Raw genomic sequence first — 16,382 nt, 5'->3', positions numbered from 1 at the left:
CACAAAATGCGACCTTTGTGTGAAGTTTGAGCGTGAACTGAGCGGCGGATCGCTCAGGAAATTTTTTTAAAGCGTTCCAATTATCGTCGCAACACACTGTAGGGAGAAAGATCTCGCATTTTCAAAGCGAGATTACGTACGTACATCATCGTCCAATATTTATTCATGCACTGAGATATTAAACATTGTCAATACACGTGCTCAGATACGCAAGCTCATTATCTATAAAAGCCCAGGACGGATAGATAATGCAATTATGCAAAAGCATTGAGGACTGATAATGCCGAGTCCCTCAAACAATCAAGGACCCTCATAATGCTCTTACGAACCCCTCAGCTTACGTGGAACTTGGAAGGCATATGTGTTGGGATTTTTCCATGGTGAATACAACCCTAGCTGTTCACCAGCTGTTCACCTATTAGAGATTATGTAATAAAACATATTGTTTCATATTAGTAGCAAGCGAATAAACATGTATGGTTTGTCTACAAGTGGCATCTCTAAGGTGGAGTCAGATGAAAAGAGATATTGAGAAAACCCCCGGTACCATAATTTTTTTAAAAACCAAAATTAAGTCTTTTTTGTTTGTTTGAAGCCATTTTTAAAGCTTGATCTTTTTGTGTGAGGGGGATTTCCAAAATCAACAAAAAGGTGCTATGCCAATATCATCATCATCAAAATCTAAAGTTTTTTGATAACGCGCACTAGCTACTCATATGTCCATACATTATGCTACTTGGCTGCATGCATGGGAAGCAGCGATTCCAGGATTAACGCCCAGCCGGTGGCGCGGTGGCCTCTCCTGGCCTCGCTAGCAGCAGCGATCACTGAGGTAGGAGCTGCACAATAAGGAAGCGGGAAGCGGTAAAAAGGGCAGGGAGCATGGCGAGCGCCCGAGCAGAGCCGTGTTCCTGGGCTCCAAGCACGCCCGTGTCCCTGTTCTCGGTGGCCGAGTGGGCCTACGCCGGCGTCAACCACAGCATAGCCGGCAACGGTGGACCCGAGTGCGCTCAATTCGTGCCCGGCGTGAGGCGAATTTGGGAGACTGTACTCGCCGTGCTTTGGGCCTCTACGATGGTAGTGTGGAGCTACCGGCGTGTGCAGGTGAGTAAAACGGGGTGTAGTGCACTGCGGGGTTTCCGCATTTATCTTGGGATACCGTACACCGCCAATGCGTCTTGGTGATTGCTAAAAACTAATCTAGCAGGAAAGGCACATTGCCGGCTTGCTGAATTGAGCACGTGACAAGTTCTGTTAGCGCTCGATCGCTCTCCTCGGAACTATCAAATGCAGATCACATCGCAAAAGGTTACACCCAGAAGATCCAAGTAGGGTAATAAATTATTTAACAAAAGACGATGCTTCAGCGAGGTACAGCCGTACCGTATTAAACCGCGCTTCAGTCGTCGGACAACTCTGTTGCTACATTAACTTACTTCTTTAACCACCATTGGAATGCAGGTACCCTGCCTTCCTCAAACGTGGACTCACGCAAACATCCCTTTAATTCCTAAGCCTGGCAAACCCTTGAGCATTGAACACCTTAGACCAATATCACTCACATCTTGCATAGGGAAACTTCTAGAGCATATCGTACATTCTCGCCTCTTCAAACTCGTAATTCAAAGAACTCTCTCCCATCCACAATGTTTGGTTTTTGTGCTGGGCTCTCAACTAATGGCATTGATCTTCAACTTCATCATGACATCCTACCCACACCACCACAGGCCGACACAGCTGCAATTGTAGCCTTAGACCTTGCAAAGGCCTTTGATAGATTCACGCATCAGGCAATTTTACAGGGCCTTTCTACCATCTCCCCCAGCATAACAACATGCAACTACATTAAAGCCTTCCTCACCTCACGAACTGCGACACTCCGCCTTGGCCCTCTAGAAACAAAAGAATTTAGCCTACCATCAATGGGAACATCGCAAGGAGCAGTGCTTTCACCACTACTCTTTAACTTAGCCCTACTTCAAATTCCGCAAGCAATAAACAGAATACCTGATCATCACCATAGTCTCTATGCGGATGATATTACACTCTGGACCAAGGGGGGCAGTGATGCCGAAATTGAAGAAATCCTCCATGCGACAGCTGTAGGGGAGAACGCTGCCCTCATTGGCCTCCAATGCTCCCCGGCAAAATCAGAGCTATTGCTTCTACCCCTAAGGAAAATACAACATTGTAGTCCAAATATCCATATTTACACTGATTCAACCCCCATACTGATTGTCTCAAAAATCAAAATTCACGGACTCCCTATAAATCGCTCCAGAACTTTTATAAAACAACTTTCTTCTCACGTCACTCAAACCATCGGGTTAATTAAATGCGTTGCTACCCAAAATAACGGCGGTAAAGAAGCTGATGGACTAAGTTTAATCCAAGAATTTATATCATCAGCCGCATTACTTACACCCTCCTGCACCTCCTCCCAACTTACGGGGGCCTGGCAAAAATTAATTCTCTGCTACGGAAATACGGAAAATCTATAAGGTCGCCTTACAACTCCCACCCAGCACTTCCACTGCCAGGCTTGAGGCGACCAATACCTACAACATGGCACAGGAGCTCATAGAAGCCCACCATATTGGCCAACTTAATCGACTAACCAAAACACTTCCCGGACAGCATCTGCTTCAACGCCTCCAACTTAAAGCACCCATCATCACAGCTTCCAAAACTTCTATCCCACTGGAAATTCACGCTAACATCAAAATCCGCCCCCTCCCTTGAAATATGCACCCTGATGCACACTGGGGCTGCAGGATGCAGAGGCCCAAGTGCTTGCAGAAAAGCACCTGATACATTCAGACACAGTGTATGTCGATGCAGCTGAATACTGACGCTGCAATGCATCCGCAACAGCAGTCATTAATGCTCCAAACAATCCACCACTCACTTCTCTCACGATCCGCACGCCAGAACCAGTCACAGTGGAAAGGGCGACAATCGCAGTAGCCTTTGCAAGTTGGCCACCGCCCTCAATCATATTTTCTGATTCGAAAACCATTAGAAATTATGCTACGGGTACCATCTCACCCCGGGCCCTAAAACTTCTCCTTTAAAACCCACCTACTACCAAAGTTGAGCTGATTTGGACTCCTGCCCACACTGGGCTTGGGGGTAACAAGGTGGCACACACGACAGCTCAAGCGCTCCCCTCCCGGGCGTGACCCACCTCTGTAGCCTCTCAAGGAGCCAGATCAGCCCGAGATAGCCTATTGAGCTACAATGAAATTACTACTCATTACCGCCTCTCACGCCTCAAATACCCACAGGACCACACCTCACTGACTTACACAGAAGAACAACTATGGAGGCTCTCACTGACCGAATCCCTTCCCAATAGGGCCCTCCTCCATCACATACATTCCTCAATTTATCTCTCTCCCTTTTGTTCACTATGTGGAGACAAGGCCACGGTGTGGAGACAAGGCCACGGTGCAACATCACATGTGGGCCTCTCTCGTCGGCGCAGTTGTTTACTGTACTTATGAACCTCGCGATGCGCTTTTATCCTGATTAGGGTGCGTTTATCAGTGTTCATTAAAAAAAAAACAGGAATAATGCTGAACAGGACCGTCATGACATTGGCAGTGCTAATTGCTAATTACACGCCGGTTTGCAGAGCTTTCAGATGGATACAGTGAAAAATTTGATTGCTTGAATCATTGCATGGCAAACAGTAAAAAATAAACAAAACAGTTGGCCATATACGCTATTACAAAAGATGATAGCAAAAGCCAGAGGGAGGTTTGTTATGCACACACACAGGTACAGGGGAAGGGGGGGGGGGATGCTATGTCCTATGTACAGACTAGCGATCAGGAACGTCTGTTGTGGACGCACGAATGAGGCGATGTTTACATAGGGTTGTTCATTTTCGGGTTTTATAGTAAGGCCATTCTGAAATTCGGGTTTTTCCGGGTTTTATCTACAGATATCCAATTAATACACCAAATTTATTTTAGATGTTGTCATGGGCTTCTTAATTCTAATGCGTTAAAACTGGAGTTCATTTCAAGCTGGTATTCGGTGTGACCTCAGGGTTTTCTAGAAAATGCTGTTCCAAATTTGGCATTTGTTTTGGAAATGAATCAGAAATGATTAAAGTAAAGAGCATCGATATCTTCTAAGGAATGGAACATTGTATTCACAAAAAGATGGTCATCGATTTCTCGCTCATCCTTGTGCACATACATGATCGTCTGGATGCTCAAGATGTCGGTCTTCGAGACCTGTCTGATCGCTGAACATATCTCAACTGGGAGAAAGTTCCCTCGACAACGGAGCTTCCATTAGCGATGCACAACAATGAGTGCAGCATTTGCCAGCCTCCTTAGGTAGCGAGTGGAGGAGTCATCATCATCAGCAGCAGCATCAGCCTACTCAGGTCCACTGCAGGACGAAGGCCTCTCCCATTGACCTCCAACTGCTCCTGTCCTGCGCTGCTCGGGTCCACAGTTCACCCCCAAATTTCCTTATTTCATCCCTCCATCGGATTCATGACCTTCCCCTTCTTCTAGACCCCTCATCTCTTAGTACCCGCCCTGTTACCCTGATTGTCCACCGGTTGTCAGTTCGCCTCACTACATGACCAGCCCAAGTCCATTTCTTTTTCTTCATTTCAACTATGATATCCTCTGTTCTAGTTTGTTCTCTGAGGTAGTCATGCCAATATGGGGTAGAGTCATGCCAATACTCAAATGACAATGAGTTCGGAGGGTGTGTTTGTCAGGCTTGCTGCCAACAAATTCTGGTTGAGAACAAACGATCATCAGTGCACGACTGGGAAGGTCGCTACTTTGAAAACATCCATTCGAGGAGAAATCGGGTTTAAACCGATTCTCCTGGAACATGTTTGGGGTGTAAGAATCGGGTAAACTCAAGTTTTACCCAAAAGCGAACAAGTGTATGTATATGATTGGTAGGAGAACAGGGGAATGTTGTTGCCACGCGAACACTAGCAGAGCAGTGAAGTTGGCTTCTTTTTAAAGCTGGCTTTTGCTGTAAAGTTGGTTTTACTGCAACGCATATTTTAATGATATTAAATTACGACAGAAGAGAGAACGAGAAAACATTCATTAATAGGATTTTTTTTTTTTCCCTCTGAAATCAAGGCCTCAGTCCCAGGTCCTCAGCAAGCAAATGTTTTTTGAGAATATATTTGTTGCGCAGTTTAATGTTTGACGCAAGAATATGTGGCACTTGCTTTCTGCTGCTGCATTAACAAGTACCTAACAGACACTTCTCAAGGGTAAGAAAAAAACAGAAACAGGAGGTGGGGCTTTTCTTGTTGATCAAGTTTGTTGAGGATTTATTGATGCTGACAAACTTGCAACAACATGAAAACATTCCCTGCAACCTTCAGTGCTGGAGAGCACACTTTAGGATGTGCCCTGAAAACATCTGAATGGTAATTAAGCATTCACCTTACTCTTCATCCTTCCATCGCAAGCTCGTCATTAGAGCACACTAAGAAAAATAAAGGCCACGGTTGTGGCCGGCTGTTTGTTTTGTCATGCTTCGTTTTTTGCAGATGTGCATTGGTCGGGGAACTTTATCATTGCAAAGCCCAGCATTTGATGTTGCAACCTATGATGCAAAAAAAGCTGAGGGCAATAGCGAGGCAAAAATGACTTCAACTGTCTTTTTTTTTTCTTTGCATGTTTTGTTTTATTTGGCAGACTGCAGAATATCTGAAGCAGAAAGAGACATCACCCATTGTGTTGCACTTTATGATTTGTACCGTAGAGTCATGGTCAGCAATTTTGATTGAACAAGTTCAACAGCCACTAGGCCCATCGCACAAGTTAGATGACACCACCACATGCTCCATCTCAGTAAACGCACGCTGTGAGTTGGGAGAGAAAAATGTGGTACTTTGGATTTGCAGTGCAGCATGGAGTGCCCTTGCAGTCGAAAATACTTCAAAGGTAATAATAAGCAGTTCCCCATTGCTCTATTGAAGTTCAGAATGCGTAGTTTCTGTTCTAAGCTTGTTTGCCTGATTTACACCCTTTTTTTTTTATCGAAACAAAATTCGAACGTACCATTTTTTTTTTACCTTTGTTTAAAGGGTGTGTTGTGGAGCTCATATTGTACACTTTTCTAAACGCTGTTGAAGGTGCTGGGACAGCTGCCTTTCATTCGCCACTAAGCACCAGTGTTGTGGTTTTCAAGGTTTCGGAGCAGTTGCCACTCAAAAATTCTCCCTCGCCATTTTAAAAAATGAGAAAAGATTTCCAAAAGGATTTTTTTTTTCTTTTTCATCCCTAGCAACTGCAGGGATTTGCCTGCTTGTGGCCGTGCAGTGAAAGTTCCACCATAATGCCTAACGCTGGGCCACATCACCTCACCACCACCCACTGCAGTAGCACAGTTGCTGCTGAGCCCAAGGACATGGGTTCCATCCTGGCTGCAGTGGCCGCTTTTTAGATGGAGGCGAAAAGCAAAAATGCCAGTGTGTCAAGGTTTCAGTGCGAGTTAAAGAATCCCAGGTGGTTGAAATTAGAAATTAATCTTGAGCCCTCCACTGTGGCATGCCTTAATAAACAGGTGTAGCTTTGCCACATTAAACCCCCAAACTGTGAAAAAAATTGAATCTTCTTTACTCGGTGAGCATGTTACAGGCAGCAAAATATGGTGTTGCTTTGTTTAAGGGTAACTGTAACGCAGCGCTGGTCACAACATGGGCGTTTGTAAAGCTTGTTCGAAGCCCTGGTGTTGCCCTCAGTGCACTCCTTGCTTACACTGCCGACCCATCCCTTTCCCTTGCAGGTGCCTCCGGCGCCGCGGGTTGTGCGGGAGGACCGGGGGGGAAAGCGCTGCATGCTGGTGTTGCTGTGCATGGTATTCGGCATCGAGGTGGGCTTCAAGTTCTCAACACGAACCGTCATCTACATCCTCAACCCCTGTCACGTCATCACCATGCTGCAGGTACGTTGTAAGTGTGCGTGGTTCAGCTTTGCACACACTTGAGACATTCCTGTGCTGTGCGCCGTTGCTTGGCATGTGTGCGACATTCCATGATGGGCTCAATAGCATTGTACAGCTGCATTGTATATGATTTGGTGTGCAATGCGACTGTCATTTTTGGTCTTCCTGGCACTGTCAAGCTGCGTTCAGCAGCTTTTCTGCAGTGGTCAACATTGTATGAGATGCTGTAAGTGAACATTGATTTGATTTTGATTTTTTAAAGTGAGTTGAGAGCGGAAATTTGACGTCGGCAGAGGGTGGAGGGAATTTGCTGGGAAGTTAATTAAGGGCTGTAGAGTTTGTTGGAAGAGATCCTGGCGCTGCTGTGGAGTGAAGTGCTGGTGGCCACATGGCAGATTGTGCTGCTGGCGGCTCCCCCGACGTCACGGCTGCTGACGGCGCTGTTCCGGGTACACGTGCACTGGATGAACGGCCCACTGCTGGCGTTGCTGTTCCCCGTGCTGAATACGCGACTGCTGCCTCTGGAGCGGGAGGTATACTGGCTACAGCATGGCCTCATGCTGGCTGTGCCGTGCTACCTGCTGCGCCTGGGCGGGGTGTTCAGCGCCGAGGCCCTCTTCGATCCCAGCTGGGCTGTGCTGAGCCTGGCCCTCCAGTACCTCTACCACTTCCTCATCCTGCAGGGCCTGGGACTGGTAAGCGCTGGTGCTTGGGCCTCTCTCCTCTCTTCTTTGCTGGTGGGTGGGGGGATCAGCAGTAGTTGTCGTAGTGTTGCCTCTTGGGGGCAAAACGCTGGGCACTTCAGGCAGGAACTGGTGCCATTCTAATCGTGCCTTCAGGCCTGTCTCGCTTTGGGCAACATACATAGAGGTCGTCGTAAATCTCAATTGGGGGGAGCCTCTTCTCAGACATTTTGCTGTGGAAAGACACCACGTGCCGTAGCAGTGCCTCTTATCTGTGCTCTGTGCCTGTGGTTTGTCATGTGCTATTACTTGACCAGGATTGGTTTAACCAGCTTGCGTAATTTCTTTGGGGATTAGTGCGCACACTGGGGGGCCGCAGTGGCCGTGCCGTGTTCTCGCTCGTCACTCGTGTTAACAATCCCCTGTCGTACCCACGTGCTGCAGGTGACTCAGGTGAACCTGAACAGCATGCTGTGCCCCGCCGTCTCCGACCCATTCTATGGCCCCAACTACCGGCTCTGGGCACTGGCACACCAGTTCCTGCTGGTCCTAGTCGCTGGCAAGGCGCACACGCTGCTGTGCTCGTGGCTGCTGCAGGCCACCCGCCTGCGCATCTGCTATGCCACAGCGCAGCAGCAGCCCCTCAACCACAAGCACGCCTCCTAGGGTGAGTGACGAGGAGCCACTGTGGTGGCCTCTGGCTGGCAAGAATCCGTTCCCCTGAGGGTACGAGCCCGCCACTTTCTGTAAGCACCCAGCACCACCTACTGATTCACATCCAACACTCCTGCTGTTGTTTTGAGCAACTGCTAAAAGAACTATGCTGTTCATCCTGAGTAGCCGCCTAGAGGTAGAATCGCAGGTTAGGCGCAAACGGTGTGGGATTGAACCCCAGCAGTGCAAAAATTTTTGGAAGCCACGTGATTTTTTTCTTGACAGTTAAATGTTCCCTTGGCTCAAACAAGGGTGGTTTAGTGTCGTTTAAGTCAGCTTAGGTGTGGGGCATGGCATATCAACCGGTTTAATTAACTTTCTGCATCGCACCAGGAGTGCCTGTCTTGTACCTATCACGGAATGGAATGCCACTTCTGGCTGGATCCAGCGGAATGGTTTTCCGCTGCTTGCATTTGTACAACCCCGGAGTTAAAAATTGTTGCAGCAGTCGTGGCCCCCTGGATCAACAATCCTTCTCTAGCTAACACTTAGGGGCTGCCAAAGTGGGTGACATCAAAGACACTAGTGCCAATTGTCACTGACCGATGCAAATTCTGGTACAATGAGCTCCTTGGCAGTATGTGGCATTTAACATGGCGCATTAATAGTAACTTGTTTACCCGCTGCGGTGGCTCAGTGGCTGAGGCGTTGTGCTGCTGAGCATGAGGACGCGGGTTTGATTCCCGGCCGCGGCGGCCGCTATTCTGATGGAGGGGAAAAGTAAAAACGCTCGTGTGTACAAGATTTCTCCACATGTGAAAGATCCCCAGGTGGTCAAAATTATTCCGGAGCCCTCCACTGCGGCACACCTCATTGCCTGTGTTGCGTCAGCGGGTTTTGAACCCTACAATAAATTACAAAAAAAAATTGTTTGAATGACTTGGGCTGTGGAAATTCTTTCGGGAATAATTAAAAGTGCCAGCGTAGGGTCATTTGTCGATTCCAGTACAATATCGGGGCCCAAGGCACCACCTGTTGGCTAAGGTGCCAATTAATGTCAGGTGTGTGCAACATTAAAAAATTTACTGGGCAATCACTCAACCTGTGAGGTGTTGAAATTTCAAGCAGCAGGTTTCCCAGATTAAAGGCCAACTGCACTCAAATTTCACCCTGGCTAAATGCCTTCAGAATGTGTAGTAGGTACCATGAGAACTACTGCGGCGCGACCGGTAGCTCTGTGCAATGCGTGGTTATTCAGTTTCAGGCACTCAAAATAACGCCCTTGCAGACGACAAAGCACCTGCCGGCGTGTCGCGCAAACAGCCATTGAGCGGAAGTGACATGCCAGCCGTCCAGGCCGATCGGCCTGCCTCGCAGCGGGAGAATCCAGGAAACTCGTATTTCGCGCCGGTGCGCCTGGGTTTCATGGCTGTGAAGAGGCTTCGCTAACCGTGCGGTTCTCTCCTTTTCGAATGTTGTCGCGACATCATGCCTGCGCGGTGTGCTGCTGTCGGAGTGCACGAGTAGTGTCGTGCTTGCGGGACAAGCGCTCGCTTTTCCGCGCGCCTCCCACACCCCCGCACGCGCACGCTCACACTCTCCTTCTGGCTGGCCGATCCGGCCGCGTCGGCCGGTCCGCACAGCTCCCGCCGTCAGGCTAGGCAATGGCCGCGTTTTGCCCAGTTTCGGTTTCAAAATCGTCGATTTTTGCTGGTCGCTTGCGGCGTAATTACGCACATTTTAGGCGTCATACTTCGTATATCGCGGTCTTTTTAGTCATACTATGTAGGAACAGTGATTTCGCGCGGTCGAAATTTTGAGTGCAGTTGGCCTTTAATACCTCTGTCACACGGGCACTTTTAGTCGTGATTGAAGTGAATCGCTATCGAGTTTTCAAGCGCGCTCGATGCACTGCTGCTGCTACTCAGCACGTTTCAATCACGATTGAGAAGATGCACCGGTGGCACTCGTGTACGTCAGGTGGCGCTAACGATGTACTTGCGGCCGGCGTCTGGTAACTTCGCGTGGTCATAGGCATACGTAACTGTGTAAACGTTACCGCGCGCTTTTTGCTTCAAGTTATTTGACACAATTTGTGGCGTTAGTTGAAGTTGTCACCTTCTGTGCCATTACTGAGTGCGGACGAGAGTATTGCCGCTTTTGTTCGATTGCGCTTAGAAGCCTCGATCGCGCTTGAGAAACCAGGATTAAGTTCGAGCGGAATCAAGCTTGATCGCGATTCAAACCGCCGTGTAGCAGCACCCGATCTGGATTGAGCTCTATCCTGATCGACTCGATCGCCATTGAAGGTGCCCGTGTGACAGGGGTATAACAAACAAGGGAGCAGCGCAAATGGACGATGCACAAGACAAAGAAAAAGGACAACTATAAGCCCTGACTTACGACTGAAATTTTATTTTTCGGCGTGTCACATATATTTGTTGACAGTTAAAAAAGAAAAACAGGACTAATGTGATTGCTACCGATAACCCAAGCGGTCATTCTGTTCCCCTCTTTGTGAACCATGAACCAACTTGCCAAGATTTCCCAAATATTGTTAAACATGCATAATTTAGTATGTGTCTCCCCTAATTATCTGGCTCAACTAAATGCAGTTTTCGCTTAGCTTGGCGTATGCCATTTCGCCACGGCAACCTTTTGATTGAAGTAAAGTTGCATGATGTTTTCCTGGTTACCGCCAAGCAGGTCACTCCAGCATGCTTTGTCAAACAGGATTCCACGCTATCAGAAATGACATTTTCCTAGTGACACGGCGGCCTCCTGCCAAGTGCCTACTAACCTCGTGCCTGCCAACCTTGTGGCTGTTTCGCAGGAGCATGCTGTCAGCGAGTCTGCGATCACTAGCTAGTCTTGGGAGTGTGGCCAGCGGCAAGCCCTCCCCTGGCGCTGGCGGCAGCAAGGTTCGGCTTGAGCTGACCTGGCACTGTCCGTCTGCTTTCCCGCTGAAGGGGAAAAATAGAGCAAGAAAGGAGGGTACTCCCTTAGTCAGGCCACTTACTCAAGATGACGCATCGACTACTCAGACGATAAACTTCCTTATAGGCGGCCTGTCATACTCAACTACTGCACCACCGCTATTATGTGCCATCTGTTGAAGAAAGGCACTCGCTCACAGCAGCCCTTAGCACGATAGTGGCAGCTTGGGCAAGTATGCAGCTATTGCCAGTGCAGCGTACGCATATATAGAAGTTGCCACGGGGGCATGTTAGTCAAAGGGACTCTGCGTTCTGGTCGAAACGAGACGTGTAGGCCCAGGTGGCACGGTCGGAAGCAAGGCGCATAGTGCATACTCGTTGTGTTGTTTCTTAGGTAGATATAAAAGTTTGCTCATGGCAAATTCTTGAATAGAATTGAATGCTGGCTGTGCTAGTCTATTACAGTGGTGGTAGTTTTAGTCCACCGAAGTTGCTGAATAAGTTGATCGATATTATTTTTACTTTTATTCACTTGTTGTGGTATGTTTAGTAGTACAGTCTACGCCCGTTACAATGGACCCTCTTAATCCAGAAAAGAACTTCCGCTGCAGTTAAAGCAAGCAGTATCCGACCGGGGCACAAAAGTGGGTACTTTGGCTGGTATTGCATATACATGGACACTTTGTTCTTTCTGCACACCTGCAGCACCTCTACACAGTGTTCGCACAAGGGCAAAGGATCGCCTAAAGACTGTTTCTGAAGCTTAGCACTAGCACTTGGAAAAGGCCTAGCGCATGTGGTCAAGTATGTAAAAACACGTGATAAGCTGAGAAAATAATGCAGGAATATAACTAGGAGCATTTATTAACGAGCTACAAAAATCAGAATTAGCTAAGCTCTTTTAAATCTCTTTGTGAGGTGGCAGAATTCCCCGAAACCATTCGTGGATCGCTGCCCGACATTCCCGCAAGGCAGCTTCCACATTTTTTATGATTTTAGTCTGGTCTTTAAAACAGCTGATATGAAATAACCTGATTGGCAGCTGTGAAATCGAAAGTTTGACCAGTTGGACTGCACATGGCCACCGGCAGATATTACACAATGTACGGGAACCACCCCCTACTTGAAGCATTTGTTACCTTTTTCACCGAACAAAACAGGAACGATGCATGCGCGGGAATAATAAAGACCGAACTTCACTGAACCCAAGTCCTTTATTACATAAAAAAAAGAACTGACGAGGGCAGACTCAACTCCAAGTGGACCACTTTGCGTATTCGATCGATAGTACTGTTGTTCTATCTCACCGGAGTCGCATTTATCGGCAGCGGCCTTGTTTTTTACGGTCGAGTGGACCGTGTGCCTAGACAGGCATGTATGTACTTCTGCTGATGTCGGCCCGTTTTTCCCCACGTTCGACAGCGTTAATTATGCTTAATTACTACCTTGCCGCTCATGCCGCTGGTCACACAAAAAATAACGAAGGCCACTGGCACTGGCTTGGCTTGGCTGCACCAACAACCCAGTTGCCAACAATATTGCCAGACAAAAGTTTTCTTGCCAAACTAAACAAAAAAAAAAGCATATCGGGTGCCGGCCCCGCAGACGTCCGCTATAAACATTTAGTCGAAACATTTTGCGCCTGAAATTTAGTCTGTTGTAGCCGATAGTCTGCTCTAGCCGGGTGTGTTATGATTGGAGTGGACTCCATTTAAAATGCATGGGGACCAAACAAACCAACAGAAATGGTCTGTTGTAACCGGAAGTCCACTGTTGCCGGATCCGCTGTAACGAGCGTAGACTGTATATTGAATTTGCTAAGTTATTAGTGCCCTGTGATTCAAAACATTCCCCCACACACTAATGAATGGGAAATGCCACAGTAAATAATCCATAAAATTTGTGCTGTATACGTAGGTTGTTTTGGGGAATGACCACAAATTAACTGACTGAAAATGCATCGTTTGCAGTGAAACACATTCCAGCACTGTTAGAGATGGAGGTGGTATTGTCACGTTAAACTTGAGCAAATGGCCATTTTATTATTTTTTTCTGTGTGCCTGCATGTGGGACAGCATAGGGGTGACCACGCTCAAGGTGAACGTGGGAGCACATACCAGTTTGTATTCATCGCAACACTTCCCGGCATTGCCGCTAGGCTATTGATCATGTGCACTACATGTGTTGTGAGGCTGTTTTGCGATCGTGTGCACCGTATCACCGAAGCGTTTTTGTTATCTGCAATGTTCCGCATCGTCTGTTACTCGTGTTTTCGCTGCAGTGACGGTTTCCACTATTGCACACCTGACAATCGAGTCTGCCGTAGTGGCTGAGTGGCTGAGGTGTTGGGCTGGGAAACCCAACGACCCACATTCAATTCTCACATTCAATTCACATTCAATTTGAAGATGCCTGTGTGTCGAGATTGAGGCACATGTTTGCAATCCAGACATGGTCAAAATTAACATGGAGACCTCCACTGCAGCGCACTTTATAGACCAGGTGTAGCTCCGGCGTGTAAAACCACAAAATTTGGAATTGAATTATTTTGCAGTGCCACATTTTGAACACTGAAGTTGGCTTCAATCTCAGAACTAATAGGGGAGGTTGCATTTTGATGAAACCTCGATTTTTTTGTGTGTTTTTGTCCTAAGTGCCAGTCATGTGAACCCTTATGCTCTCGTTCCAGCACCTACAGCCATATTCTAAGTGTGAGCATATGCTTTTATTAACATTGCCATGCCCATGTTTGTTGAAGGTTGTACGCAGACAGTACAAAGCATTATCGAGTGCGTGTGAAATATACAGGAGCTTAGGCATAATGTGGGGAAAGGGTGGTGTTGATTTGTCACTGCCGGTAGGCTAGCTTCATTCATCTTGATGCAGAAACTGCATCAAGATTGACACGGCTGTTTATGGACAGAGCTTGCACTGAATTGAGTGCCACTTGCTGATACAGCAATCAACCAAACGCCAGCAATCAATGCGCAACATGGTACGTGATGAAGGCGCACTCTGATGACATGGTGCATGGGATAGCAAGATAGCCTTGCTGCAGGTGCACTGCCAATCTGTGAGAGCTTCATGGCAGTGTCGGCAAGCATCTCTGGTAGTACCGTTTGGCACGCATCCCCACATCCACCTTAAGTGTGTACACCACCGTACTTGCTGGTCAAGATGCACAGTGGGAATTCTTTTAGCTTGGGAAACTTGTACGGACCTCTTTACAAGGAATCACAATGGGATGCCACTGCAAGTGTTGCGTGTTACATTCGCCTGTTGCATGATAGGGCCTTCTAGTCAATAAATACATTGTAAAAAGTGACATTGTTTCCGTGATTCTGCTTGTGTGCTCAGATTGGCAGTGATGCTGAAGTATCTGAGGTCGGCTTTCTTTCAGCTTAAAAGTAATCGATTTTCATCGAAGCAGGGAGAGCATGTTTGCCCTAAATACTGGCAAATGCTTTATTGGTGCTACTGTGCTCGTAATACATTATTGCATTTTCAGAAGAGTCTATATCATCCAATTACAACCAGCCAGTTTTAGTCAAGTCATAAGTTCAGTCAGTAACCTAAGTTAAATTCGCAGCACCTGTTTGGACATAAATTCGCGGCACCTCGGACATAACCACGCAGCAAGATTGCCAAGGCTCAATAACAGGGCCAATAAAATGAATTTCAATCAGTCAGTCAATTTCAATCAGCAAATTATAGTTTCAGGAGACACTGAAATTAGGAGCAGTGTGTGTGGTCGTCTTATTCTGTGCGCTCAAAACCGCCAGACTGTTTGCCTCACTTTTACTTCTTGCCGCTGTCTTGCATCTGCCATTCACTGAGTCCTGCCTCACCAAGCTCCAGACCACTTCCTTCAGCACTGATGCTTCCACGTTTCAACCTAGCCACTTTACCTTTCCCTTAAAGGGGCCCTGAAAGGCGTTTTGAGCACACTAAATGAACTAGCGCAATCGTTAGATTGGGTCGTCAACGTCATCTGTGCCAAGTATTACTCTTTTACGCGCAGCGGAAAGCTCACACTTTTGTTGCAAAGTTTGTCGCTTTTTTCTCACCCTTTCCTTCGTGTTTTTGGACGCCGCCATCTTCACATGTCTACATCGTCGATTCCCAGATGTTCGTCATGAGCTAGACATCCTGCTATTGGGCGACTTTTTCACGCACTTCCGGCAAAGAGATGAGTCGTCTGCTCAGCGTCGGCTCGCCGGCTGATCTGCCAGCGGAGTGCCGGAGTGCTTGGACATTTTACGACAAACGAAACAAGTGTAAACAAACGTTTAACCGTTTGTATTAAATGCAGCACGGCCATAACACGAGATGGATATTCCCTTACCTGAGTACGTTCCGTAAAGAAAGCGTTGAAGCCCCGTGGCACTTCTTTCGTGCAATCGCAGAGAACGCCCTGAGCCGAATGCCCGGGTTTGACGCATACATTTTATTCTACTTCAAAACAATCCAGGGATGGGTTTCGAACGAACACAACGTCACAACATGCGTTGCAAGTCTGAACCGCGATTGAAAGACGATGGGTTGCCTCCTCCTGCCCGTCGTAACTTCGGCACTCACCTCGCGCGCGGTTTGCGGGGACGAACAGCAATTCACTTAACGCACAAGCCGAGATGGCTTTTAGCCACGCACACTGCACATACCCCATGCGAAGTTGAGTCGTACGTCGCTCGAGAAAGATAACCCAGACCATGGGAAGCACTATCCACCCGCAGAAGCACAACGTCGCATTGCATCGCGAAACAAAGACGTCCACAACACACACACACCATCGCCTCCTGTAATGTCAAACGCATCTCGCACTTCCCAATGGGAGTGGGTGGTACGCCTGCAGTGCCCACATGTCGCGAGGTGGGGCCCCGAGCTGAACCGGGAACACGCAACTGTAACTGAGTTCTACAGTGGTTTGTGCCTTGTTGTCAAAGCAACCGATGTTTGAGATTCTCAAAGAAGCGGCGCTTGCTCCAGCGCTAGAAAGCTCAGAGCCGCGGTGGAGCATGCTTTGCCAACGTTGCCGCTCTCCACCACGCGTCGCCCCAAGCTGAACTGGTCACATGATTGAAGGGTTTTGTGCACGGGTTCTGTATCGATTTAAAATGTCTTTTTCACATGCCGCCGGCAGGAATTACGACCGCCGCAAAAT

The 16,382-nt window shown here is 47.7% G+C and overlaps 1 protein-coding gene across 1 annotated transcript; it reads left to right on the top strand.

The window, feature by feature from the left end:
* The first annotated feature begins 721 nt into the window (after positions 1-721).
* On the top strand, positions 722-14,546 carry LOC144170636 (transmembrane protein 164). The gene is made up of 5 exons (XM_077700558.1): positions 722-1,104; positions 6,790-6,948; positions 7,344-7,643; positions 8,076-8,298; positions 11,119-14,546. The coding sequence occupies exons 1-4, from the start codon at positions 883-885 to the stop codon at positions 8,295-8,297; spliced, it is 903 nt and encodes a 300-aa protein (XP_077556684.1). The 5' UTR covers positions 722-882; the 3' UTR covers position 8,298; positions 11,119-14,546.
* Positions 14,547-16,382: the final 1,836 nt, after the last annotated feature.

Source organism: Haemaphysalis longicornis, unplaced genomic scaffold, assembly GCF_048455015.1.
Source record: "Haemaphysalis longicornis isolate Haplotype H1 unplaced genomic scaffold, Haemaphysalis longicornis Haplotype H1 scaffold_2, whole genome shotgun sequence".
Taxonomy (NCBI): domain Eukaryota; kingdom Metazoa; phylum Arthropoda; class Arachnida; order Ixodida; family Ixodidae; genus Haemaphysalis; species Haemaphysalis longicornis.
Note: the sequence above shows the minus strand (reverse complement) of the source record. Positions and strands in the feature narration are given on the sequence as shown.